This window comes from Lithobates pipiens, unplaced genomic scaffold, assembly GCF_037356315.1.
Source record: "Lithobates pipiens isolate NorthernLeopardFrog02 unplaced genomic scaffold, aLitPip1_a1.2 Scaffold_28, whole genome shotgun sequence".
Taxonomy (NCBI): Eukaryota; Metazoa; Chordata; class Amphibia; order Anura; family Ranidae; genus Lithobates; species Lithobates pipiens.
In genome coordinates this window covers 52,042,202-52,067,902 of record NW_027507789.1, presented here as the reverse complement: position 1 = coordinate 52,067,902, position 25,701 = coordinate 52,042,202, and the positions used below count along the sequence as shown (strand labels likewise).

Sequence of the window (25,701 nt, the reverse complement as noted above, 5' to 3'; positions counted from 1 at the left end):
TGGACTCCTCTCCACCGGTCAAGAGTTGTCGTTACACCAGCCTGTCCTTCTTGTCTTCTGGGGAGATAGCAGCCCATACAGCCAAGGATACCTTTCTGAAAACAATACTCTCCTGAGTACGGTCCGGTTGGCCTGCAACCGTCACACAGGATTATGAACCTTATTTCCGTAGGCGTATGGAATTAACTGTGGCTGGTAACTGTGTTTTATGGGGAGACCGAGTGATCATTCCACAGACCCTCCGGAGACACATTCTGGACTTGCTACATACTGGTCATCCCGGGGGCACACGTATGAAACAAAAGGCCCGAGGCTATGTGTGGTGGCCAAACTTAGACTCGGATATCACAACATATGTGAATGCTTGTGCTGGATGTGCACAAACTGCAAGAGACCCTCCTCGAGGGTGCGTCCAGCCCTGGACTTGGCCCACGGTTCCTTGGTTTCGACTACACTTGGACTTTGCAGGTCCGATCAGAGGACACACCTTCTTGATCATAGTGGACGCCCATTCAAAGTGGCCTGAGGTAATTCCTGTCACTCAGCCAACAACTAAGGCAACAGTTTCCATACTGTTACATCTCGCTGCTACATTTGGATACCCCAGAGAAATCATCACAGACAACGGTGCACAATTCACCAGTCAGGAGTTTCAGCGTTTCTTGACTGCCCACAACATCAAGCACAAGTTGACCGCACCTTACCACCCAGCTACAAATGGTCAAGCAGAGCGGTTTGTGCAGACTTTTAAACGCTATTTCAAAGCTACAGTGGCTACAAGTAAACAGCAGTCCCTGTCACCCCAGCAGCTGGACTCCTTCCTTTCTGCTTACAGAAACACACCGCATGCAACCACCGGGAAAACTCCAGCAGAACTCCTTCTGGGTCGGCAGCCATGGACTGTTTTGGACATGCTCCGCCCACAAACAGTCCAGGAACATGTACTGCAGTCCCAAGACAAGATGGTCAAACACCATGAGATCCCCCTATTCACAGCCCAACAAAAGGTATGGGCCCGATCTTATGGGGCTTCCAACACCCGTTGGCTTCCTGCTGTCATTGCAGAGACTTTGGGACCCAAGATGTATAGGGTCTGCCTGGAAGATGGTTCCATTTGCAGAAGGCATGCGGACCAACTGCGCCCTCGTTTTCAACTGCATGAATCCCTGACGCCGGCTGAACCACCAGTGTTGCAAGGAACTGCTCCCAGCGGATCAGGATGCATGGGAACTGATGATTGGGGGGACTCTGATCTTTTGAACTCAGCTCCAACAGAGCCCTCCAGCCCTGGTCCGGAGGTTGGTTCACCCACTGAGCTGGGGGATCCCTTCTTGGCACCGTCAGTGCCCATTCCAGTCGACCCTGTTTCCTCCGATCCCGAGTCGATGGGTGCCCGCCCTCAACGACACTGACGCCCTCCTGACCGGTTTCAGCTTCAAGACCGGTTACGAGACTTTCGACGGGGCCGCCGAAAGTGATCCAATGCCATTGTATCCCCGCAACTGTCCCTGGAATCTTCCTCTCACATCTGGATGCAGGAAAAGTCCTGTGCATCTCCTGTGTTTGGAGGACTGTTATTGGACAGTTATTACTTAATGTTTTGTGCCTTTTCTCGTTTTGTTTTTGTTTGTTTTTTTGTTTTTTTTAGGGATGGATGGAAGGTGTTATACCTGAAGGGTTCCACATGTACTGCCACTTTAAGGCTGGCTCCACCCAGGAGTGATGCCAAGGGTCAAGGGGTATAGTAGCCATCTTGGACACATGTAAGCAGCTAATAAGATGTACTGTCCTGAGATGCATGTTGCAGTGTACAGTGAGTACTGGAAATAAACTTCCATTGTTCCAGACCAGAGTCTTGTGTCTCTCACAACACAGAGGATATAACACCTAATTACCATGATAGCAATATGCTATAATTGATATGCTGTGCCCATTTGTCCTCATCCATGCTCGAAGCTTTTCAAGTTCCTTTTTTGTGCTTCATGCATATTTGCCTTCAATAACTTCCCCAGCATGCTCTTCTGGGGCCATAAACCTATAGTCTAGTCACTTAGCAATGTATTTTGTCAGCTCCATAGTATTGCTTTCCCCTAACCACCCCCTAAAATGTGTACAAATGTTATGTATGTGTTTAAATTCATGCAGAGTGCCAGAATTTTTTTTTGGTTGGGCCAAACTTATTAGGAACCCCCTCCCCCCAACTGCTAGGTCAGCTGATAGCAATCCTCTATCTGCTGACTTTGCCAGACCCAATACACACGATGCCTACCTTTTTTCTGGTAAGATTTATGGATGAATTCACCAAAGCATGTAGTGCAAGGGCCTGCCTCAATATTTTCAAATGCTACTGTTTAAATTTTTTTTCTCCTATTATTATCTTGATAGGTAATAGCAGAATGTCAAAATGTACTTCCATTTGTTCCTTTTTTTTGTATTATGACACTTCTTACCTGTCTGGTGGGCTGCCAATAGTGTGAGTAAGGAGGAGTTGGCCAAAGTATCACACATTATTTATGCATTCAGCTCTCAATGAAGTGGAGAGGGTTACCTGTCCAAAACATCCCCCCCCTCATTTTTTGAAATGGCCCATCAGATGGGGGGGGGGGGGGGTGATGAATCTGATAAGGGCAGATAGGGAGGAGAAGCAGGCATAACTTACATTGCACAGGAGGGACAAAGCAGACTGCAAATGTATCAGGAGCGAGTCATCGACCATGTACGGTCACATCTGGCGCTCCCAGGACACCGGCACATGGCTCCGCAGTGTGGGCTTTTTTTAACGTGTCCGCTGCTGACAATAGCGTTGCCATCTGCAATCTTTGCAGTCAACACATTAGTCGCGGTAAGCCCAACACTCACCCAGGGACGACCGCCTTAAGAAGGCACATGAGCAGCCATCACCGAGCCGAGTGGGAGCAACGGAACACACAAAGCCACACTGCAGGCTCTCACCGTCCAGCCTCGTCTTTTACTTCTCCTTCTCCTCTCTCCTCACAATTGTCCTCCACTCCACCTTCCATCACGCCAAGCTCACGTTTTTCTGCAAAAAGGCAGGCTTCCGTGGGCCTAATTCTCGAGCGTAAAAAAATGATGACGCCGGATAACCCTCTTGCCCAACGGTTGACGGCTGGCTTGTCAGAACTCATAGCCCGCCAACTACTGCCATATAAACTGGTGGACTCGGAGGCCTTTTGCAAATTTGTGGCCATTGGAACACCACAAAGGAAGGTCCCAGGAAGGAAGTATTTCTCAGAGAAGGGCATCCCAGAGCTATATGGCCATGTTCAGCGGCAAGTGAATGTATCTCTGGCACACAGTGTCGGTGTCAAGATACATCTGACCACAGACACGTGGTCTAGCAAACACGGGCAGGGAAGGTATATCACTTTTACTGCCCACTGGGTGAACCTTCTGACGGCCGTCAAGCATGTAACCCGTGGCACCCGTGTAGATTTGGTTTTACCGCCACGGATTGCATGCAGGGCTGACTCTTCTTCTCCTCCTCCTCCGTCCTCCTCCCTCTCCTCCTCAGCTGACTCCTCCTTTTCCGCTGCTAGCGTCTCTTCCGCTGCGCCGCCCAAGTTCCCCAGAACCTATTCGACATGTCAGGTGAGACGTTGCCATGCCGTGCTGCGTCTGTTGTGCCTGGAAGCCAAGAGCCACACTGGCCCGGCACTCCTTTCAGCTTTGCGTTCACAGGCAGATCAGTGGCTAACACCGCTCAATTTGACAGTTGGTAAAGTGGTGTGTGACAATGGTGCCAATCTGCTTAGCGCATTGAAACAGGGCAAAATCACGCACGTGCCATGCATGGCACACGTCTTAAGCTTGGTCATGCAGCGATTCGTTGTCAAATACCCTGGGGTCCAGGACATCTTGCGGCAGGCAAGGAAAATCTCGGCCCATTTCAGAAGATCTTACACGGCCATGGCTCGCCTTGCTGACATTCAGCGGCGACACAATCTGCCGGTCAGACGTATTTGCGATTGCCTGACGCGATGGAACTCAACCTTCTATATTCTTGATAGGCTGCTCCAGCAGAAACGTGCAGTTAACGTCTACCTGTATGAACTCTGCGGCAGAACCGGTTCTGGGGAGCTGGGGCTTTTTTTACCGCGCCAGTGGCTGCTCATGCACGACGCATGCAGACGTCTGCACCCATTTGAGGAGATCACCAAACTGGTCAGTCGCAGCCATGGCGCCATCAGTGACATGGTACCTTATGCCTTCTTTATGGAGAGTGCATTGCGTCGTGTCATTGATCAAGCTGTGGAGGAGCAGGAGCGGGAAGATGAGGAAGTCGCAATGCTGGATGAATTCCCAGGGGGGGCTACTCTATCTGAGACAAGTGAACAACAGGAGTCTGAAGAGGATTCAGAGGAGGATGGTGCCGGGGCGGATGAGGAGGAGCAAGAAGAGCATGCTTTAAACCTTTCTGGGATCCCTGTTGTGCGTGGATGGGGAGAGGAGAATGAAGAGGACGACATTATCCTGGATGATTAGCAGGAGCCAGGCCACCACACCGCTTCCACTTTAGTGCAAATGGGGGCCTTCATGCTCCAGTGTTTTAATAGGGACCCCCGTATAAAAAGTATAAGGGTCAAGGACCAGTACTGGGTGGCAACGTACTTAGACCCCCGGTACAAACACAAAATGGCGGAAATGTTACCGCCGTCACAGAGGGCTGTCAGAATGCAGCACTTCCAGGCCTTGCTTCGAGAAATGCTGCATTCTGCTTTTGCGTGCGCTGGCAGAGGAGCAATTCCCACTCCCAGAGAAGGAGTTGCGGGTACCAATCCAACAGCGCCTGCAAGAAGAGGCCAATTTGAAGATGTGTTGGTAACTTCGGATATGAGGTCATTCTTTCAGCCGACCCATCGACAGGTGTCATCCGAATCCAGCATCAGGGAACGCCTAAACCGTCTGGTGTCCGACTACATCCGGTTAACGGCCGATGTGGACGCTTTGAGGAGTGATGAACCCCTGGACTACTGGGTGGGCAGGCTTGACCTCTGGCCAGAGCTTGCCTAATTTGCAATCGAACTGTTGGCTTGCCCCTCATCCAGTGTTCTGTCCGAAAGGACGTTCAGCGCAGCAGGGGGGATCGTGACCGATAAGCGTACTCGCGACAGTTTTAACTACCTCACATTTCTAAAAATGAATGAGGCATGGATCTTGGAGGAATTCAACACATGTGACCAGTAGACCATGTATATGTCTATAAACAATTTTTTTAATCGAGCACAGACCTTCTTTCTTCATTTGGCTCACTTCCTTGTCCAAAAAAAGCACACCGTACTATATGCCCGTACCCTCCTCTTTGAAGAGGTTGAGCGGTGTCATATTTCTACTGGGGCTGCTTATTATGAGGGGCTCCCACCATCCCTGTGCTGGGCTGACATCCTCCTGGGGCTGTACCTCTGCTGTGCATATTATGAGGGGCTCCCACCATCCCTGTGCTGTGCTGACTTCCTCCTGGAGCTGTACCTCTGCTGTGCATATTTTGAGGTGCTCCCACCATCCCTGTGCTATGCTCATTATGAGGGGCTCCCACCATCCCTGTGCTGTGCTGACTTACTCCTGGGGCTGCTTATTATGAGGGGCTCCCACCATCCCTGTGCTATGCTGACATCCTCCTGGGGCTGCTTATTATGAGGGGCTCCCACCATCCCTGTGCTATGCTGACATCCTCCTGGGGCTGCTTATTATGAGGGGCTCCCACCATCCCTGTGCTATGCTGACATCCTCCTGGGGCTGCTTATTATGAGGGGCTCCACCATTCCTGTGCTATGCTCATTATGAGGGGCTCCCACCATCCCTGTGCTATGCTGACTTCCTCCTGGGGCTGCTTACGGTGCAGGTGTCAGTGCTGTATATCACGGTGCTGATGTCAGTGCTCTCTGTCACGGTGCTGCTGTCAGTGCTGTATATCACGGTGCTGGTGTGAGTGCTTTATGTCACGCTGCTGATGTCAGTGCTGTATATCACGATGCTGGTGTGAGTGCTTTATGTCACGCTGCTGATGTCAGTGCTCTCTATCACGGTGCTGCTGTCAGTGCTGTATATCACGGTGCTGGTGTGAGTGCTTTATGTCACGCTGCTGATGTCAGTGCTCTCTATCACAGTGCTGCTGTCAGATGACTCTATCACGGTGCAGGTGTCATTGCTGTATGTCACGCTGCTGGTGATCATCTCCTGCACCCTCTTCTTTGCCTACCCTGGTCCCTGACCTTCCCTCTCCTTCATTGCCTTCATGCGCTCCTCCTGATCCCATGCCTAATGTCAACATGTGCTATCTCCCATCATGGGGTATCAATGTACATGTTTTGGGGGTGCAACCCCTTTATCTCAGCCACGTTAATAGCAAGGAAGGGGTTGCACCCACAAAACGTGTACATTAATCCCCCATGATGGGAGATAGCACATGTTGACATTGCATGGGATCAGGAGGAAACTGGCCACTTTATGATGCCTAACATACAGTAACTCACCAATAATGTAAATATTTGCCCCCTGGTACATTAAGATACCCAGAGTACTGCAGGAAAGATGGTTGCTCCTCCAGTTTCATGCCGCGTACACACGAACGGAATTTCGGCCAGCAAAAGACCGATGAGAGCTTTTCATCGGAAAATGCGACCGTGTGTATGCTCCATCGGAATTTAGCTGGCCAAATTCCCGCCAGCAAAAATTTGAGCGCATGTTCTCAACTTTCTATAGGAAACTCCGATCGTGCGTATGCAATTCCGATGTGCAAAAACTCGCGCATGCTCAGATTCAACTACGAGATGGAAGCTATTGGCTACTGGGTATTGAACTTCCTTTTTCTAGTCCCGTCCTATGTGTTGTACGTCAACACATTCTTGGCGGTCGGAATTTGGTGTGACCGTGTGTATGCAAGACAGCTTGAGCAAAATCCTGTCGGAATTCCATTGGGAAAACTATCAGAGCTTTTTCCAACCAAAATTCCGATCGTGTGTACACGGCATTATCCGTATTTTAGTCATCTGAAATTGTTTTAGTCATAATTTAGTAATCTGAATTGTTTTAGTCATATTTTAGTATATCAGAAAGTGCAGCGCTAAGATACACCTATATGTGACACTAGGTGTGTACAAACAATAAAGAATACAAGTGAAATCAATCTAAATACATAAATAAAAAATTTGTGAAATCAATCTAAATGCATGAACAACAGTGACCAGAGTTCCATATTGGTGGATAAATGAATGTCCACTAGTGACAATCGAATTCAAGAAATTCCAAAAGATTCCGATTTTCACACAGTCCGGAGTTCTGCAAAGTTTGCAACCGACTACTGGAAAATCGCTAGAAGAGATGGATACTCTTACCGGATAGGTTGGACACAACTACCATATAGTAATGTGTCATAAAGGCTCAGAGAGGGTCCAATGGCCTGAAAGGCAGGATTCCCAGCCATATGGTATATCTCCTCAGGGTTGATCGTCACGATCCTCAATTCTCCGCAATCCCCAATTCTATTTATCCACCAATACTGGAACTCTGGTCACTGTTGGTCATGCATTTAGATTGATTTCACTTGTATTCTTTATTGTTTGTACACACCTAGTGTCACATATACGTGTATCTGTATCTTAGCGCTGCACTTTCTGATATATTGTACTGTATGCCAGCAGCTGGTCTGTGTTCACTCACGGATAGTAATTATTTATTATTATTTGAACAATTTTTTGTTTTTTCACTTAAAAATTACAAGGTAGCGCGGTGTTTTCCCCTTTACACTTAGTCATATTTTAGTCTACTTAAATCTCCAGTACATTTTAATAAACTAAATTATAATGGGTTTAGTTAAATTGTAATGCATTATTTAACCACTTCGCATCCAGGCCAATTCTGACATTTCTCTCCTGCATGTAAAATTCATAATTTTTTTGCTAGTTTATATATAATATTATAAATGTTTTTTTAGCAAAGACCCTAGAGAATACAATGGCGGTTGTTGTTTTTATCTTGCACGGTATTTGCGCAGCAATTTTTCGAATGCCTTTTTTTCAGAAAAAAAAAACAGTTTCATGCTTAAAAAAAAAAAACAGTAAAGTTAGCCCAATTTTTTTGCATGTGATAGATGAATATACGCTGAGTAAATAGATACCCAGCATGTCACGCTTCAAAATTGCACGCGCTCGTGGAATGGCGCCAAACTTTGGTATTTAAAAATCCCCATAGGCGACGCTTTAAAAATTTTTGCTGGTTACATGTTTTGCGTTACAGAGGAGATCTAGGGCTAGAATTATTGCTCTCGCTCCAATGTTCGCGGAGATACCTCACATGTGTGGTTTGCACATCGTTTTCATATGTGGGCGGAACTTACGTATGCGTTCGCTTCTGCGTACGAGCTCACGGGGACAGGGGCACTTTAATTTTTTATTGTTAATTTTACTTTTATTTTTTTAGTTTGACACTTAAAAAAATAAAAATCTGATTACTTTTATTCCTATTACAAGGAATGTAAACATCCCTTGTAATGTCAATAAGACCCCATATCTCACCTCTAGGCTGGGAAGCCTAAAATCCAAAATAAAAATAAAACGATCACAGCTTCCCAGCCAAGGTGGCGCCGTTACTTCACTCCAGAAGTCCGCCGCCCTCTGGTGCTTCTACCAACTCACCGTTTCCAACGGTGAGTCGGTCACAGGATCCGCCGGCCCCCGGATGATACCATAGAGATTTCCGGCAGACCAGATGGTCCCCGGAGTCTCTATGATCATTCGGAGGCCGGGCGCGATGTTATGACGTCACGCCCGGCCTCCGAATGATCATAGCGACTCCGAGGACCATCTGGTCTGCCGGAAATCTCTATGGTATCATCCGGGGGCCGGCGGATCCTGTGACCGACTCATTGATGGAAGCGGTGAGTTGGTAGAAGCACCAGAGGGCGGCGGACTTCTGGAGTGAAAATCGAATAACATTGTATTATGGTGCATGATGCATGAAAAGTTGCACTGGTGTAAATGGGGGCTTAGTCGTTGTGATATATAATGCCTTTATAAATAAAATCAAGTTTCATTTACAAACAAAAATATTGCTTTTTGACAAACAGTCAGTGCAGCAAAAAAAAAAAACTGTAAACTCTATTGGCTTATTCTTATGGAGTAGTGCAATAGTGCAATACATGTTTAAACTTTAATGTGCTATTATTACCGTATAGGCTGGAGATAGAATTGTGTTGCCAATTTAAAAAAGGCCAGCAGAGGGTGCCAAAGAGATAGTGTGAATAAGTGTAATGTGTCAAACTGCATAGGAAAGGGAAAGCATCGATGGGAGCCCACGTCTCTCAGCCAATACAGTTGGGGCTTTACAGATAGTAAAGCAAAAGTTCAGATGGGTAAATGTCACTCCCTCACATTTTCATTCCTTTTTTGTTTGTTGATGAAAATTGGAATTGATTTTCATAATAGTTTTTTCGTTCCCAATTCAAATTTTATTTTCGTTTAGTTTTCGTCACTGAAAACATGCAGCTGACGGAAATTATGATGAAAATATTTTCAGTGACGAAAAGTAACACTGCATTCCATGCCATGAATAGGGGCTCTTTCACACGGGACGGATCCATGATGATCCGCCCCGAGGACATCCGCTTGCTCAGCGGGATCGCTCCGTTGATCCCCGCTGAGCAGGAAGATGACAGGTCTGTCTCTGCACGCTGTGCAGGGATGGACCTGTCAGAGCCCTGCTCTCCCCTATGGGAGATCGGATGATGACGGACCGCAGAGCACCCGATCCGATCTGCTGACGGATGGAAAAGTAGGTTTTTCCTCCGTCACACTTTTTCGGATCGGAGCGAGGCGGATGCCAGCGGACATGTCACAGCTGACATCTGATGCTCCATAGAGGTCTATGAAGCATCCGTTCAGGTCCGCCTAAAAAGCTGACAGGCGGACCTGAACGGATCGTTTGTCTTAAAGAGGCCTTATACATCAAATCTTCCATGAAACCTCCATAAATAACATCAGCTGCTTACCAGACATACAGACCCTACATGAGAAGAGGTCTAAAGTTGTCAATGTGTATTAGAAAGCCTCCAGAATGACCATATACAGTGGATATAAAAAGTCTACACACCTCTGTTAAAATGTCAGGTTTCTGTGATATATAATAAAAAAAAGACAAAGATAAATAATTTCAGAACTTTTTCCACCTTTACTGTGACCTATAAACTGTACAACTCAGTTGAACAACAAACTGAAATCTTTTAGGTGGAGGGAAGTAAAAATAATAATAATATGGTTGCATAAGAGTGCACACCCTTAAAGTGGTTGTAAAGGCAGAAGGTTTTTAATCTTAATGCATTTTATGCATTAAGATAAAAAGTCTTCTGTGTGCAGCAGCCTCCCTAATACTTACCTGAGGTCCCTCTCTCTCCAGCAATGTCCATGAGTGTCTCATCTGTCCGAGATTCTCCCTCCTGATTGGCTGAGACACAGCAGCGGTGCCATTGGCTGCCACTGCTGTGAGTCAAAGCCAGCTAGCCAATCAAGGGAGAGAGGGGGCGGGGCCGGGTCAGGGCTCCATGTCTGAATAGACAAAATGAACTGTGACTCAGCTTGCGTGCCCCCATAGCAAGCTGCTTGCTGTGGGGGCACTCAGCAGGAGGGAGGGGCCAGGATCACAGAAGAGGCACCCGAGAAGAGGAGGATCTGGGCTGCTCTGTGCAAATCCACTGCAACAGAGCAGTTAAGTGTAACATGTTTGATACTTTTAGGGAAAAAAAACGAGACTTTACAATCACTTTAAACTAATACTTTGTGGAAGCACCTTTTGATTTTATTACAGCACTCAAGTCTTTTTGGGAATGAGTCTATCAGCATGGCTCTTCTTGACTTGGTAATATTTGCTCCCCCTCTTCTTAGCAAAAACACTCCAAATCTGTCAGATTGCAAGCGCATCTCCTGTGCACAGCCCTCTTCAGATCACTCCATAGATTTTCAATCGGATTTAGGTCTGGGCTCTGGCTGGGCCATTCCAAAACTTTAATCGCCTTCTGGTGAAGCCATTCCTTTGTTGATTTGGTTGTATGCTTTGGGTCGTTGTCATGCTGAAAGATGAAGTTCCTCTTCATGTTCAGCTTTGTAGTAGATGCCTGAAGGTTTTGTGCCAATATTGACTGGTATTTGGAACTGTTTATAATTACCTCTACCTTGACTAAGGCCCCTGTTTCAGCTGAAGGAAAAGCAGCCCCAAAGCATGATGCTGCCACCACCATGCTTCATGGTGGGTATGGTGTTGTTTTTGCGCCAAACATATCTTTGGGAATTATTGCCAAAAAGTTCAACTTGGTCTCAACACATTTTCTCACATGCTTTTGGGAGACTTCAGATGTGTTTTTGCAAAATTTAGCTGGGCTTGGATGTTTTTCTTCGTAAGAAAAGGCTTCTGTCTTGCCACTCTACCACATAGCCCAGACATATGAAAAATACGGGAGATTGTTGTCACATGTACCACACACCCAGTACTTGGCAGATATTCCTGCAACTCCTTCAATGTTGCTGTAGGCCTCTTGGCAGCCACCATTACCAGTTTTCTTCTCGTCTTATCATCAATATTGAAGGAACGTCCAGTTCTTGGTAATGTCACTGATGTGCCATATTTTCTCCACTTGATGATGACTGTCTTCACTGTGTTCCATGGTATATCTAATGCCTTGGAAATTCTTTTGTACCCTTCTCCTAACTTACACCTTTTTAACAATGAGATCCCTCTGATGCTTTGGAAGCTTTCTGCGGACCATGGCTTTTGCTGTAATGTGACTAAGAAAATGGCAGGAAAGACCTACTAGAACAGCTGAACTTTATTTGGGGTTAATCAGAGCCACTTTAAATGGCAGGTCGGTACTGACTCCTATTTAACATGAGTTTGTATATGATTTGTATATGATTGCTTAACCACTCAAGGACCGCCGCATGGAGATGTACGTCGGCACAATGGCACCGACAGGCACAAGCACGTACATGTACGTGCTTGCCTTCCAGCGGGTGGGGGGTCCGATCAGATCCCCTCCTGCTGGCTGCGGCGGTCCGTTTCGCTTCAGGAGCGATCAGGGATGAGGGGATGGCCGTTGGTTTCTGGCCATCCCCTCTCGATCGCTCCTGGCGAATGAGAAGCTTCCCCCGCCTGTGTAGTGTAAACACAGGCAGGGAGGAAGTGATGTCACTCTCCTCGGGGTGGTCTTTTTGACCGGACTGCGAGGAGAGCAGAGATAGTAAGTGCACCAACACTACACTGACATGTAGGTACACATAGGCACACAAATCACCTCCCGATCCCCCCCCCCCCCCCCCTCCCAGTCACAGTGTCACTGATTGCAGTGATCATTTATTTACTGATCAGTGTCAGTTGTGACAGTAAAAAGTGTCAGGGCAGTTAGTGTTAGGTCCAGGGTAGCCCCCTAATAAAGGTTTAACCCCCTGATTGCCCCTAGAGTTAACCCTTTCATTCCCATTTGCCAGTGTCACTAAGCGATCATTTTTCTGATCGCTGCATTAGTGTCACTGGTGCCGCTTGGTAGCTAGTTATTTTTTTAGGTTCACCGTCAGGTTTTTATAGCATTAGGTACCCCCATATATTACCCAATAAAGGTTTTAACCCCCTGATTGCCCCTAGAGTTAACCCTTTCACCAGCGATCACTGTATAAGTGTCACTGGTGATGCTGGATAGCCAGTTAGTTATTTAGGTTCCCCGTCAGGTTTTTATATAGCGTCCGGGACCCCCATATACTACCTAATAAAGGTTTTAACCCCCTGATAGCCTCTGGTTAACCCTTTCACCAGTGATCACCGTATAAGTGTTACGAGTGACTCTGGTTAGTTAGTTTGTTTTTTATAGCATAAGGGCACCCACCATTTATTACCCAATAAAGGTTCAACCCCTTGATCACCCGGCGGGTGATATCAATTAGGTTTTAGGGTCAGGGTCTGCATCGCCCCAGGCAACGCTAGGTTAGTGTCAGTACCGCTAACATCCACGCGCAAAGCATACACCTCCCGTAGTGGTATAGAATCTGAACAGATCAATATCTGATCAGATCTATACTAGCGTCCCCAGCAGTTTAGGGTTCCAAAAAAACGCATTGTTAGTTTTGCCCCTCTGCCCAGCCCACCCATGTGCAGTATCGATCGATCACTGTCACTTACAAAACACTAAACACATAACTGCAGCGATTGCAGAGTCAGGCCTGATCCCTGCGATCGCTAACAGTTGTTTTTGGTAGCGTTTTATATTTAAATCCTGAAGGCGGTGCTTGGTTTTCGGGGTCCCGTACGCGGCTAGGCTCCCAAAAAGTCCCCCACATGTGGTATCCCCATACTCGGGAGAAGCAGCAGAATTTATTTTGGGGTGTAATTTCACTTATGCCCATAGCATGTGTGAGCAATATATCATTTAGTGACAACTTTGTGCAAAAAAAAAAAAAAGTTTGTAATATTCCCGCAACTTGTGGCAAAATATAAAATATTTCATGGACTCAACATGCTTAAGTAAATAGCTTGGGGTCATTTGGAGGGGGGGGGGGGGTGTGCTCTTTTGGCATTTTATGGCCTTCGAAACTGTGATAGGTAGTGAGGAGTGAAATCAAAAATTTGCACCCTTAGAAATCCTGAAGGCAGTGATTGGTTTTCGGGGTGCCGTACGCAGCTAGGCTCCCAAAAAGTCCCACACATGTGGTATCCCCGTACTCAGGAGAAGCAGCAGAATATATTTTGGGGTGCAATTCCACATATAACTATGGCATTTGTGAGCAATATATCATTTAGTGACAACTTTTAGTAAAAAAAATTTTTTGTGTCATTATTCAATTTCCTTAGGGTGTCTACTTTCCAAAATGGGGTCATTTGGGGGGGGGGGGGGGTTGTACTGCCCTGCCATTTTAGCACCTCATGAAATGAGATAGGCAGTCATAAATTAAAAGCTGTGTAAATTCCAGAAAATGTACTCTAGTTTGTAGACGCTATAACTTTTGCGCAAACCAATAAATATATGCTTATTGACATTTTTTTTACTAAAGACATGTGGCTGAATACATTTTGGCCTAAATGTATGACTAAAATTTCGTTTATTCGATTTTTCTTATAACAAAAAGTAGAAAATATATATTTTTATATAAAAATTTCCTGAATCATCATCATCTGAACCGCACAGGACTCTTTTGGAATGCGCTCCGCAGCCACCCCAGACATGTGTAAACCAGCTCCATTGAGAGCCGGTCAGTCAAAACTGCATCCAAGTCACACATATGTGAACCCAGCTTAAAGCATGCACTTATCACACCCTATAGGGTAGCATTATCCATGTTAGTTTACTGATTTTGTTTTCCTCCCCCCCTTCATGCACTGATGATCTTCAGAAGTAGTGGAGGACGGCAGACAGTCTTCAAAGAGCTTTGTGATAACTAAACCCTACCCCATCTAAAAGTAAACATTTGCTTCCAAATTGGGCTAATACCTACTTTATATTTTTGTTACATGTGCCCAAGCAAGGCATAAAACAAGCCCATGTTGTAGTCCAAAAAGCAGAAATTTTACAGGTAAACAAAAAAAATTCATCATCATCATAGGGAATGTTCATCTCTATTATGCTATGCACTGAAGAGGAGGGCAACACAACAAACCAGCAGGCCCCAAACAACTAAACCAGAACAGGATAGAAACCTTACACAGTAGTCTGCCAAATGCACCAAACCAAAAAGAACCACCATGTGGTAAAACTTTGTAAAAGTATGCACCAAAGACCATTGAGAAGTGGTAGATATGGAAGCTGTGTAACCCTTTTTCCTGGGCCTTCGGAAAGCACAGATGATTGAAATCCAGTAATAGGGTAACACTTGATCGAACAAACCACATCCAAGGGGTGAAGAGACTTGTCACCCAGTGTCTAAGGCATAGGGCACAAACAAAGGAAACACAAAGTCCTGGTTGAGATGGAATAAAGAAAGTTAAAGAGGATGGCTGAGGCTGTAGAAATTGAACCCTTGCTTAACGGGGCATAATTCGGCCTGGCGGGGCGAATTCCAATCTCCGCTTGCTGTGTCTAGTCACCTGAATGTAGCAGCATAACTCTATTTTAATGGAGGGGACAACACTGTGTCCTAAGACACAGAAATGTACAAGAAAATCATATCGCTCAATAGATGTAAATTACCAACCTTGCAGCTTTTCCCGGTGGACGAGGGGGCCAGGTCCTCCTCTACCCTGCTTCAATGGGTGGATAGGTTTACCTATTTAGGTATCATCATTTCAAGGGAGAGCGGGGAATTTGTCCGGCTTAACCTTGAACCTGTTCTGATAGGGATTAAATCCAAACTAAGGGCATGGGGCAATCTTCCCCTCTCCCTCATGGTGCTCATTAACCTGCTAAAAATGAAAGTCCTCCCCAAACGAACGTACATATTTAGGAATTCCCCACAATGGCTGAATAAAACCTTCTTTAATTCTCTTAAACAACTCTTCCTTTCATTTATTTGAGGATCTGGAACACCTAGATTCAAGTATACCACTCTGATCAGGCCTGTGGACAGTGGGGGTCTGGCTCTCCCGGACTGCTACAAATACTTCTTGGCTACTCAGCTTGTAACTGTCCACTGGTGGTTGCAGCCAGATCTGACCAATTCTGCTACGGTGTTGGAGGCGGCTATAGTGGGGTCGCTGGAGGCCTTGAAAGGGTTGATATTCAGGGGGCCAAAAACACCTCATTGCCTCACCCCTTCCATGCGCACCACTATGAGGGCGTGGGAGAGCATCTCTGCCGAACACCTGGTCTCCTCACACCCCCCTGTGGCTGAATCCTAACCTACCAGTTCACCACTAACCCGGATCCTCAGGCCTGGGCCAGATACAAAATACTGACTCTGGAGCATGTTATCACCAATGGGGAGCTTGCTCCCTTTCATGTATTGTGTACAAAGTTTAACGTGCCTGTACAGGCTCATTTCAGGTATCTCCAGATCGCCCATGCTCATAGATGTCAGTTCTTAGGTCAACCAGTCATAATGGAATACTCGGAGCTGGAGTCCACCCTTTGGGTGAAGGACTTGGAGAAACCCACTTCTCAGATTTACGGGGCCCTGTTGGTTGCTGCCATCCCCGAACTGTCCTCCCTCCACAGGAAATGGGTGTGGGACATAACGGAGCTAGATGACGATGATTGGAAGGAGATTTGGGTTTTCCTGTTCTCTCCTCTGGTCTCAGCCAGGGACAGACTAGTTCAGTATAAAATTATACACAGAGCTCACTTCACACTCCACAGACTGCACCAGATGCCGCCGACACATTCCCCGGCATGCTGGAGATGCTCGTATCAGCCAGGGGACTTTCACATTTTCTAGGCTTGTCCAGCAATTGGACATTACTGGAAGGAAGTTCTCCAGGTGATCGTTAATATCACTAAGACTAGTATTCCTTATGATCCTAAATATTGCCTGCTGGGGCTGGTGGAACAGTTGATAATCCACAGAGCTAGGAAAATACTCATATCCTTATTAATATACTATGCACGTAAGGCCATCACGATGAATTGGAAGCAATCATCTCCCCCCTCTGTCAAGTTCTGGAAGGGTCTAGTGAATGCCAGTTTGCCCCTTTATAGAGCCACCTACGAGGGCAGGGGATGCCCACAAAAATTTGAGAAGGTGTGGACTTGTTGGTTAGATGATAGCACTACGGTGACTGACATTTTAACTAACCTTTAGACCAACATTAAGGTCATAATATGGCAATAGACTGACCCAGGTACTACATGTATTTCTATGCTACGACATCCTGCACTTATGCTTTTGAGCACAGATTCTCCTGCTTTTAACCTCTCCCCACATTGGGGTTTAGATACATTTTGTTTGTTGTTGGTCTGCCTGGTTGAGGCCTGTTTTTTTTTTTTTTGATTGATTGATTGATTTGGGGGGGGGGGGGGGGGGGGGCAGGTCTTATGCATTTTAGTCTTTCCTGTCACAGTTTAAATACAAAATTAAAAAAAGGGAAACAAAGAAACAAAACAAAAAAAATACCTTTATTTAAATTTGCCAGCAATGATCAAGTAATTAAAAAAGAAAAAAAAATTATTGAATAAGTGCACATTTAAAGAGACATGGTCGGGGGAGAAAAAAATAAATCAAACAACTGGGTCCTGCAAAAGTAGAGATATTCTAGTTGACTTTCCAGCAGCTCTTGTGTCCTACCACCTGTTTTTTGGCACTGCAGTGTCCTTAAATAAACCAACACTTTTGGGAGTGCCAGATAACGGTGTTCCCCTGCCGCACGCTAGAGCGCCATCCTCTGACCCCTTACGTCACTGCTAGAGTCTTGTAATGGGTCGGAGGAAAGTACAAATACCCAGCGGGTGACACGGGCATCAAGAACTTCCAGGGACAGCAGAAGACACTAAACAGAACAAAATGGTTGAATAGGAGAAACAGGTCACTGAAAAGAAGTAAAATACCTCCTCTCTTGCAGGGCACAATTCTTTGTGTTTAAACTCCGAAAGGGTTCATTTACCAACATTACACATGGGCAACGCTTCAAGATCATATGATAAGCTCCATGTCTAGCAGCTCATCTGACAAAATGCAAAAAAGGAAGTGGCCAACTGCTCTGACAAGATCCACAGTAGATAGCAAATAAAATAAAACACAACATTTTAAAGAGCAGTAAGTAGAGGTTAGTCTACAGTGCTACATCTAGAAACACCCTGAGATTATCACAAATAGTGGTAAGGTTTACGTGCGTCTGAATCCAAAACCTTTTCTTTTTTGGTTTTGAACAGAGTAAGGAATGATTAAACTCCAATCAAGTTATCATTTGGGTCTGTGGCACATTTAAGAGATTTCCATCCTACGCCGAGTTTCACCACTGGAAGATTTCCCCTCAGCTCCTGTTCTGGTAACAACTATTTGATTTGCACAACTTTTGCCCCAATAGAAAATAGTAATGAGAACAAAAATAGGATGAATCTCTCCAGAAAATACATGCAAATTAAAAAAAAAAAAAATAAAAAAAAAAGTTACACTGTGTGGAGCAGGGGGACATGTATGTATGGATGTATGTATGCATGTATGGATGTGTCAGCCATCATATTATTGCAAAGACAAACCAGTATTTTAAACAGCAGAGGAAAAGAATCAAAGAACCTGCTGATTGGTGCTTTGTAGAGCAGACTTTAAAACAGTCAAATCAGCCCTGATGTTTGTGGTACTCAGTTGCTAAAATATTGCAGAGAGGAAGGAGATGTCCTATTCAGATTTAAAAAGGCTCATTGTTGATGTAGCGACTGAACACGATGAAGGCCGGGCTGGGCTTGTCAGTCGGTACCATATGTCCAGCTCCCTGTGAGAAGAGAACAGTGTAAGTGTAATTGGAGGTTACATAAATCTGGATAAAAAGGAGAATTATCACAACATGGAGGTTATGTCAGATCTGTGCTGCCACTATACTACCACACAGGTATACGCTAGTGAATTTTCATTTTCTACCTCATTTGAATCAATAGAAATACTATATTCCGGTCTCCGTTTAGGAACTGAAAGCTATTTTAATAATAATATTATTATTATAAAAAAAAAAATTGTAATAATAATAATAAATAATAATACTACATTTCTGACTGCATATGTATACAAACCCTTAAATAGGATACCCAAGCTCCCCCCCTGAGCTATTGTGCTCTGAAAGGGGGAATGACTTTGAAGCTGAGGCTACTGCCAAGGCATGCCTACTAACACATAGCCAACTAGCTATGTAGTGTGCCTAGAAATGTGCATTATTCCAGGTTCAGAAAAGGTGGTCTCGGATTGACCCATTTTGCTCATCATTTCTGCCAACAATGAATTTCAGTGACACACCAGACTGTTGATCCTTTTGGAGCTCACAATACCACTATGTCCATTCAGCTGCATAAGGTTTTGTATACAAAGTAGGGATGCACCGAATGGGTTTTTGGTGCCGAAACAGATACCGAAAATGAAAAATACACTAGGCCGAAAACCGAAACAGCACCGATACCGAAAATGACTGTTTTTAAAAAATATTTTTATACAGGAGGTGGTCAGAGACTGCAGACGTGGTACAGGAGATGGTCAGACTGCAGACGTGGTACAGGAGATGGTCAGAAATTGCACACATGATACATGACACATGATACAATTGATACAATGCAGCCAGTGTCTCCCCTCATAGCAGCCAGTGTGTGTCTCCCCTCATAGCAGCCAGTGTGTGTCTCCCCTCATAGCAGCTAACCTGTGAAGAGAAAACAGAAGAGAGAAGAGGAGAGTCGCCTCCGTCGCCTGTTTGATCACAGCGCGGGATCACAGCTTTCAGTTCAATAGCTGTGTGTTCCCGGCCGTCGCGTACAGCCCCTCCCCCTTGTCAGGGCACTTTGATAGACAGATCATCCGTCCAATCCTATGGGTGATCTATCTAGCAAAGTGCCCTGACAAGGGGGAGGGGCTGTACGTGACGGCGCGCGGCCGGGAACACACAGCTATTGAACTGAAAGCTGTGATGTTCCCGCACTGTGATCAAACAGGCGGCGGAGACGGCTCGCCTGCACTATAGCATGATATAGCTCTTCATGATGGACGCACCAGGGGCGGGGGGCGGAGCCCTGCCCCCTACCCTGGCCCCGCTCCATTTTCGGCTCCATTATCGGCCGTTTTTCTCTTTCGGCAAATTGCCGAAAAGGGCATTTTCGGCCGATATGTTTCGGCGGCCGAAATTTCGGTGCATCCTTAATACAAAGCTTCTTTTTATAAAGCAAGGAGCAGAACCAGCCAGGTAGCCGTGAATATGTTGAACAGAACACCAAACCCCACCACACTGAGGAGGCCAAGATTACCCTGTTAAAATGTGACCATAGTCTAAGGCATGGTGGATTTGATTTGAATTAAGTCAATTTAAAATCAACTATATTCACGGTAAGTCATAATTTTTAAAGAGCAACTGTCATCTCTGTCCCGCAGCGGCTCCTGCTCTGATCCGCTGTTGACTCACCGACAGTCCCATTCACTTCAATGGGACAGCTGGTGAGGCAGCAGTGACACCACAAGGTGAGGAACGTGGCAGGAGCAGGTGAGTGGATGCCCGCTAACAGGTGCCGCCATGATGGATCTGAAATGACAGGTGCTCTTTAAATGCAAGAGCTTATTCTTACTGGTAGTTCAATATTTGCAAACAAAATGAAGGCCAACAAGCCTTGAACTGACCAATTCTCTTATTTCCGGTTGCATCAGTCCTTCAGGGGTCCCGAGTGTGCAGTTAGCCAATGGGATCTAAAAGGAATGGTGTATATGGCTACGCTATGTCTTTAAATGGAGAATTAACCCCTCATCTTTTAATGAAAGTAACTGTGTATATGATCCTTCTTTTTTAAGAAGGAAGCGCTGTACATCATAGGTGATGTATTGTTTTAAAAAGGTGCAACTCATTGGCAAGAAGAGAAGTAGCAATACATCTATAAAATTCTCACCTTTATTGTAAGGAAGGTCAGGTTGGAAAATTCCTTTACAAATCCCCCAATTTGCTGCTGGTCTCCATCATTGAGAAGCCATGGGCGGCGCTGTACCAGCAACTGATCAAAGCAAATTCAGAAAATTATCAGCAAGCAGAAAGGGAAAAAAAAAAAAAAAAAAAAAACACACACACACACACACACACACACACACACACACACACACACACACACAACTGTACTCCCAGGACTGAATGAACAAAAAATAAATAAAAATTTTAATTAAATAAAAAAAAAATTGTTGGCTGGTAAAATAGCTGCTATATATGTATGTAGGGCTGCAACTAATGATTATTTTCATAATCTATTAGTTGGCCCATTGTTTCGGTTAATAACCTTTAAAAAAAAAAAAAAAAAAAAAAGTGTGGTGTACAAGTTAGTTAATATGTAAAGTTTTCAAAAAAGGCAATTTATTCTTAAATATTTCTATGCAGTGGTAAATATAAATAACCAACGATATGGTTAGGGAGCAGAGTATCTAAAGCCACTCTGAGAATAACAGACAGAAGAGATATACTGTATATACTATTAGAGAAAAGATATACTGTTAAAAAATAAATAAAAAAAAAAAAAAAAAAAAAAAACACATACAAATGAAAATTTCAAAAACATTCTTTCATTCAGCGAATGTACAAAGATTTTTCGTCTGAATATTCTCATATGAAAACTGATCTGTGTTGCCAGCATAAGGCTTGGTACACACCTATGCAGTTTCTGCAGTGCGTTATGATTTTTGCACGTTAGTTGGCTACGATTTGAGTTTTTGCAACTTTTTTTTTGGCCAATTTGTTGTTGAGCAGATTAAAATACAAATTGCTGCAAAAATGCATTACATGCTTCTCTGCAGCTTCTCAATAGGGACTTTTAACACAAAATGGTGCTTTTTTTGGTTCAATGTACTTCAGACCACTGACTACTGTAAAAGGTTTATTTTTTACTATATAACTGAATAGTTACTGTAGCGATTATTTGCTCTTTGTACTATAAAGGGCTCATTTTAGTTTTTAACCCCATTATGTTACTGCCCAATTAAATAGATTATGAAAATACTAAATTGATTAAATTTCATAATAGAGTAGCTTCAGCCCTATGTGTATTTCGCAATTTGCCTGCAAGTCAACTGTAAAAGCTTAAAAACACAGCAGGATCTACCTTCTGTTGTAGGGAATCCACAAACCACTGGTCACCCAAGAAGTTGCAGGCCATGTCTACATCTCCATTATATACTAGGATTCGGTATTTCTAAGAAAAAAAAAAAAAAAAGTTTGTATGCGTATCCAGCTCAGCAATGCATTCCTTGTGACAATGCTTTCATAATGAAAAATGGTGACAAAGGCTGAATCCATCTCACCATAGCGCCAAGCAGCTTCAAGTAGTGCTCCTTCATGCTCTCATAAACCCGACCATAGTCTCGGTAAACCTCAAAGCTGAAAATAAAATGATGTATTGTATCAAACAAAATGTATGCATTATAAAATTACTTACATGGAGTGTCATATGTCACTGTATACGTATTTTTTTTTATCATCATAATTAAAGGGCACCTACAAGCAAAATGGTGTCACCAAATTATTGTAAAGTAACCAATTATAGGTTCAGTCCACCCAAAAGTGATATTTTCATTACTACAGGAGTTTGGTGGCTTGCGTCAGTCCCATCTTTTAAGTCTCAGATACCTAAACAATGCAATCGCTTTGCCACAATGTCCAACCTTGTTCCTGTCCATGTGGGAGTTTTGGGCGCTCCCACCCACCTTGTGCTTTCCAGCTCTCTTTAGTTGCATTCCACAGAACATGGCAAATACAAAAATACCCAACAGAGTTGGGATCTCCCCAGCCCCCCCCCCTACTGAATCTCATGGGCTTATACCTTCAAACCTGGCAGATGAAAATGAAACCATACCAGAACCTCAGGACGCTGCCGACAGGTTTTCTAAACGCCCTAAAACTGCATTCAGGAGGGGCAATACTGACCACAAATAACGCTGAACGCTGTTAAAACACACCTAAACATGAGGCACATTTAACACTTCAGCTTTATTTCAATGGCTAGAAAATAAATAAAATATAGTGCGTTCGATAATATAAAAAGGACCAACTACCCATTAGGGAGGAGGAGCATGCCGATAACCGGCTTGTGTTTACATTAAAATGGAGAAGAGCGCACAGAGACCTCATAAGTAAGCTGCTGCTCCTTCACTATCCAATTAATAAATCTCAACAAAGCTGTATTGCTTTGACTACAGTGAAGAATAGCAAATTAACACGACAAACGGTATTCCACGCATCTTAAGGCTTCTTACCTGCAGACCTCCCATTTATTGACATTAGGGGATACATGCAATGCCTTCCTCACATATTGGTCATTCAAGAAGGTGCTGGAAGCTGTACTGTTCACACAGGGAGGGTCCAATCTCACAGGTTTATTGAGGGCAGATATAAAATGCAACTTCTGCTCCACACACAAAAACAAGTTAGCATTAGTACCACAATACAATCACTTTAGGTAAAATCATTAAATGCATTTTGTTGCCCAGAATATTCAAAGTCATCAAATGGCAATTAGAGATCACATTTTATCATGAAGAACAGGGAACATCAAGATTTATGCATAGTTACATACTATCAATATACATTTTCTTCTGTGTAATGCCACCCAAATCTATATTTTGTTGGAAGAGAGAAGACAGCCCTGGACAAGGCTGGAGTATAAAAATGTATTAAAATGCAAGATATGTTTACGTGTAATAATCCTTTAAATCACACAGAGAATAACTCTCATCTTTTTAACAAGTAAAAAATAAATAAAAAATTTTTTTTACCAGTAAAGCAATATGTCCTTGGACTTTGTTAAAAAGAGGACAATCTTCACTGACTAGCTTTAAATGCAGGATTGCACTAGTAACCAGAGAACTTGCTCCAATAAACAGGAGTGGCATACAGTCTAGCTTTACAAAGTCCTATTTAATCCAGGGAGTACATAGAAATAAAATAACTAAAAAATGTACTAATGGATATAAGCGAAGAGATCATTTTAGTTCCAAACTAAATGGGAAAAAAAAAAAAAAAAAAAAAAGCTGCATTTGTATATGGCCTCTTGGACACAGACGTAATAATTTACTGAAGTTCGAGCTCAGGATCTTATTGACAAAAAGATCCCTAGTAAAAGGTTCTGTAAGGACATGCATTATTCTTCTAGTAGTTAATGTTGCATTATAAGCATGCGAGTAAACCATTGCAAACTTAGTGTTCTATTTTTATTTTAGGTCACTATACTTTTAGCTAGGTTACTGATCTTTACACAGCTGTGTGCATTATTCCGAAGACAATGCACCTATGCTTGGATTAGTAAAAAAAAAAAAAAAAAAAAAAAGTTACCGTTACGCCTAACTAAGGTTTTCTCATCTCGTCTTTCAGGACAGCACCTGGAGATAAGAGTACTTACTCTAGGGTGGAACCACCGCCTGCAGAACTTTCCTGCCGAATGATTGCTCTGACGTCGAGAGCAAGTCCAACTTGTAGCGGCGGGTCAAAAGGTGGAAAAACTTGTCCATGTAGCGGCCTTGCAGGTCCATCCCGGTGAAGCCCCTGCTCATTCCGCACAGGACGTTGCTACTGCCTGGGTTGAGAGGGCCACTACCCCCGTCGGTGGATCTCCCACTGAAGCTTTGTAGGCGTAATTTATGGCCAGACACAGCCATCTTCCTATTGTGTTTCTAGAAGCACTGTACCCTTTATGCGGGTCTGAGAATATAAACAGTGAATTCAATCTTTTGAATTATTTTGTACCCTCAAGATAGTGCAGTATTCAGCTTCTTGCATTCAGGCTATGAAAAGCTATTTCCTTACTGCCGGATGGTGTAGGACAAAAAGGTTGGGAGAACCATTTCCTGCGACCTATGAAATACTGTTGAAACTTTTGGTAGAAAACCCGGGTCAGTTCCTGGAACTACCTGGTCCAGAAACAGGGGGGGGGGGGGAAAAGGAAAAAAAACAGGGGGGGGGGGAAAAAGGAAAAAAAAAAAAAAAAAATCAGTGACAGTCCTCCAAGTGTGGGAGGAAGGCTTCAAGCTTGTGTTTTTTTGGGGTCTTCAACCGTTAAAGCCAATGCTCTAGGTTCCTGGCCACCAGAATTGCTGCCATAGCGGCTTTTAAATTGGCTTGTATCCCAGGCTCTCTTCAATAGGGAGTCTGCCCTTTTATCCATAGCTACTTTTAGGATGCCCATATCCTCAAAAGCCAGGTCTGTGTTCCTTGACACCTGTGAAAAAGCTGAATCAAGTTTTGGTTTCTTATTCCATACTTGAGCAATGTCCTTCTCAAAAGGAAACTCCATTTGAGATTTATAGAAGAAAGGGTCCCTTTCTGGGTCCTTCCACTCTTTTCACAAGTTTCAGATAGAAATGTATGCACTGGGAATACCCAATGTTTTTACTTCCCCCATGCCTTGGAACATTTTATGTAAAGACACCTGGGCTTTGTCTTTATTTGATGTTTAAAAGTTGTATGGATAGTCTTTAATATATCATCCACCTCTTAGATAAGCTATAGCGTGAAGAAGCCCCCCCCCCCCCCTCCCCTCTCTTCATTCTCAGAACCTGGGGAAACACTCTCTCTTCGTCCTCAGAATCACTGACCCCTCTGGGTGCAGAAATACTTGGACAAGAACAGGATGGCGAGCTGCCTCTACTGTTAGTCTGTGCAGCTGGGCATTTGTCCAGATAAGAACGAAACGTCTGAAAAACGTCCACAAGTTCTTTCTGGAAGGAGCCTAGTAGTTCCCCTGGTTGAGGAGCGGATGTAGCTGAGCAAGTCTCCTGCTTAACTAGATCTGCTATACAGGTTCTGCATAACACTTTGGGGTCCAAGACTCCAAGAGTATTTTTGCAAGATGGGAATTTACTCTTAGGAGGAGGGGAGGAATGTTTCAGTTTTTTTTCCCCCTTGGCTTTTGTCTCACATACACCAAAAAAAAAAAACATATCTAAACAATAAAACCAGATAAAGAGTTAAAGCCCTTTAACCCCTAGGGGGGGAGGAGAAGGAGAAGGAGAAGGAGAAGGAGAAGGAGAAGGAGAAGGAGAAGGAGAAGGAGGAGGAGGAGGAGAAGGAGAAGAACCAGCTGACAAATAGAAGAGCCAACCCTTTAGCCCCTCTGTTTGTTACCACAGCTTC

The 25,701-nt window shown here is 44.3% G+C and overlaps 1 protein-coding gene across 3 annotated transcripts in view; it reads right to left on the bottom strand.

Moving 5' to 3' along the window:
- Nucleotides 1-17,014: 17,014 nt before the first annotated feature.
- Nucleotides 17,015-25,701, bottom strand: part of CTSA (cathepsin A) — a 56,416-nt gene continuing 47,729 nt past the window's right edge. For all 3 annotated transcript variants that reach the window (XM_077459222.1, XM_077459223.1, XM_077459224.1), the window contains 5 exons: nucleotides 22,830-22,978; nucleotides 21,879-21,954; nucleotides 21,680-21,769; nucleotides 20,486-20,587; nucleotides 17,015-18,348 (listed from right to left, as the gene is read on the bottom strand). In XM_077459222.1, coding sequence (XP_077315348.1) covers nucleotides 18,265-18,348; nucleotides 20,486-20,587; nucleotides 21,680-21,769; nucleotides 21,879-21,954; nucleotides 22,830-22,978 — 501 coding nt within the window. In that variant the 3' untranslated portion in view covers nucleotides 17,015-18,264. The remainder of the gene's footprint in view (nucleotides 18,349-20,485; nucleotides 20,588-21,679; nucleotides 21,770-21,878; nucleotides 21,955-22,829; nucleotides 22,979-25,701) is intronic.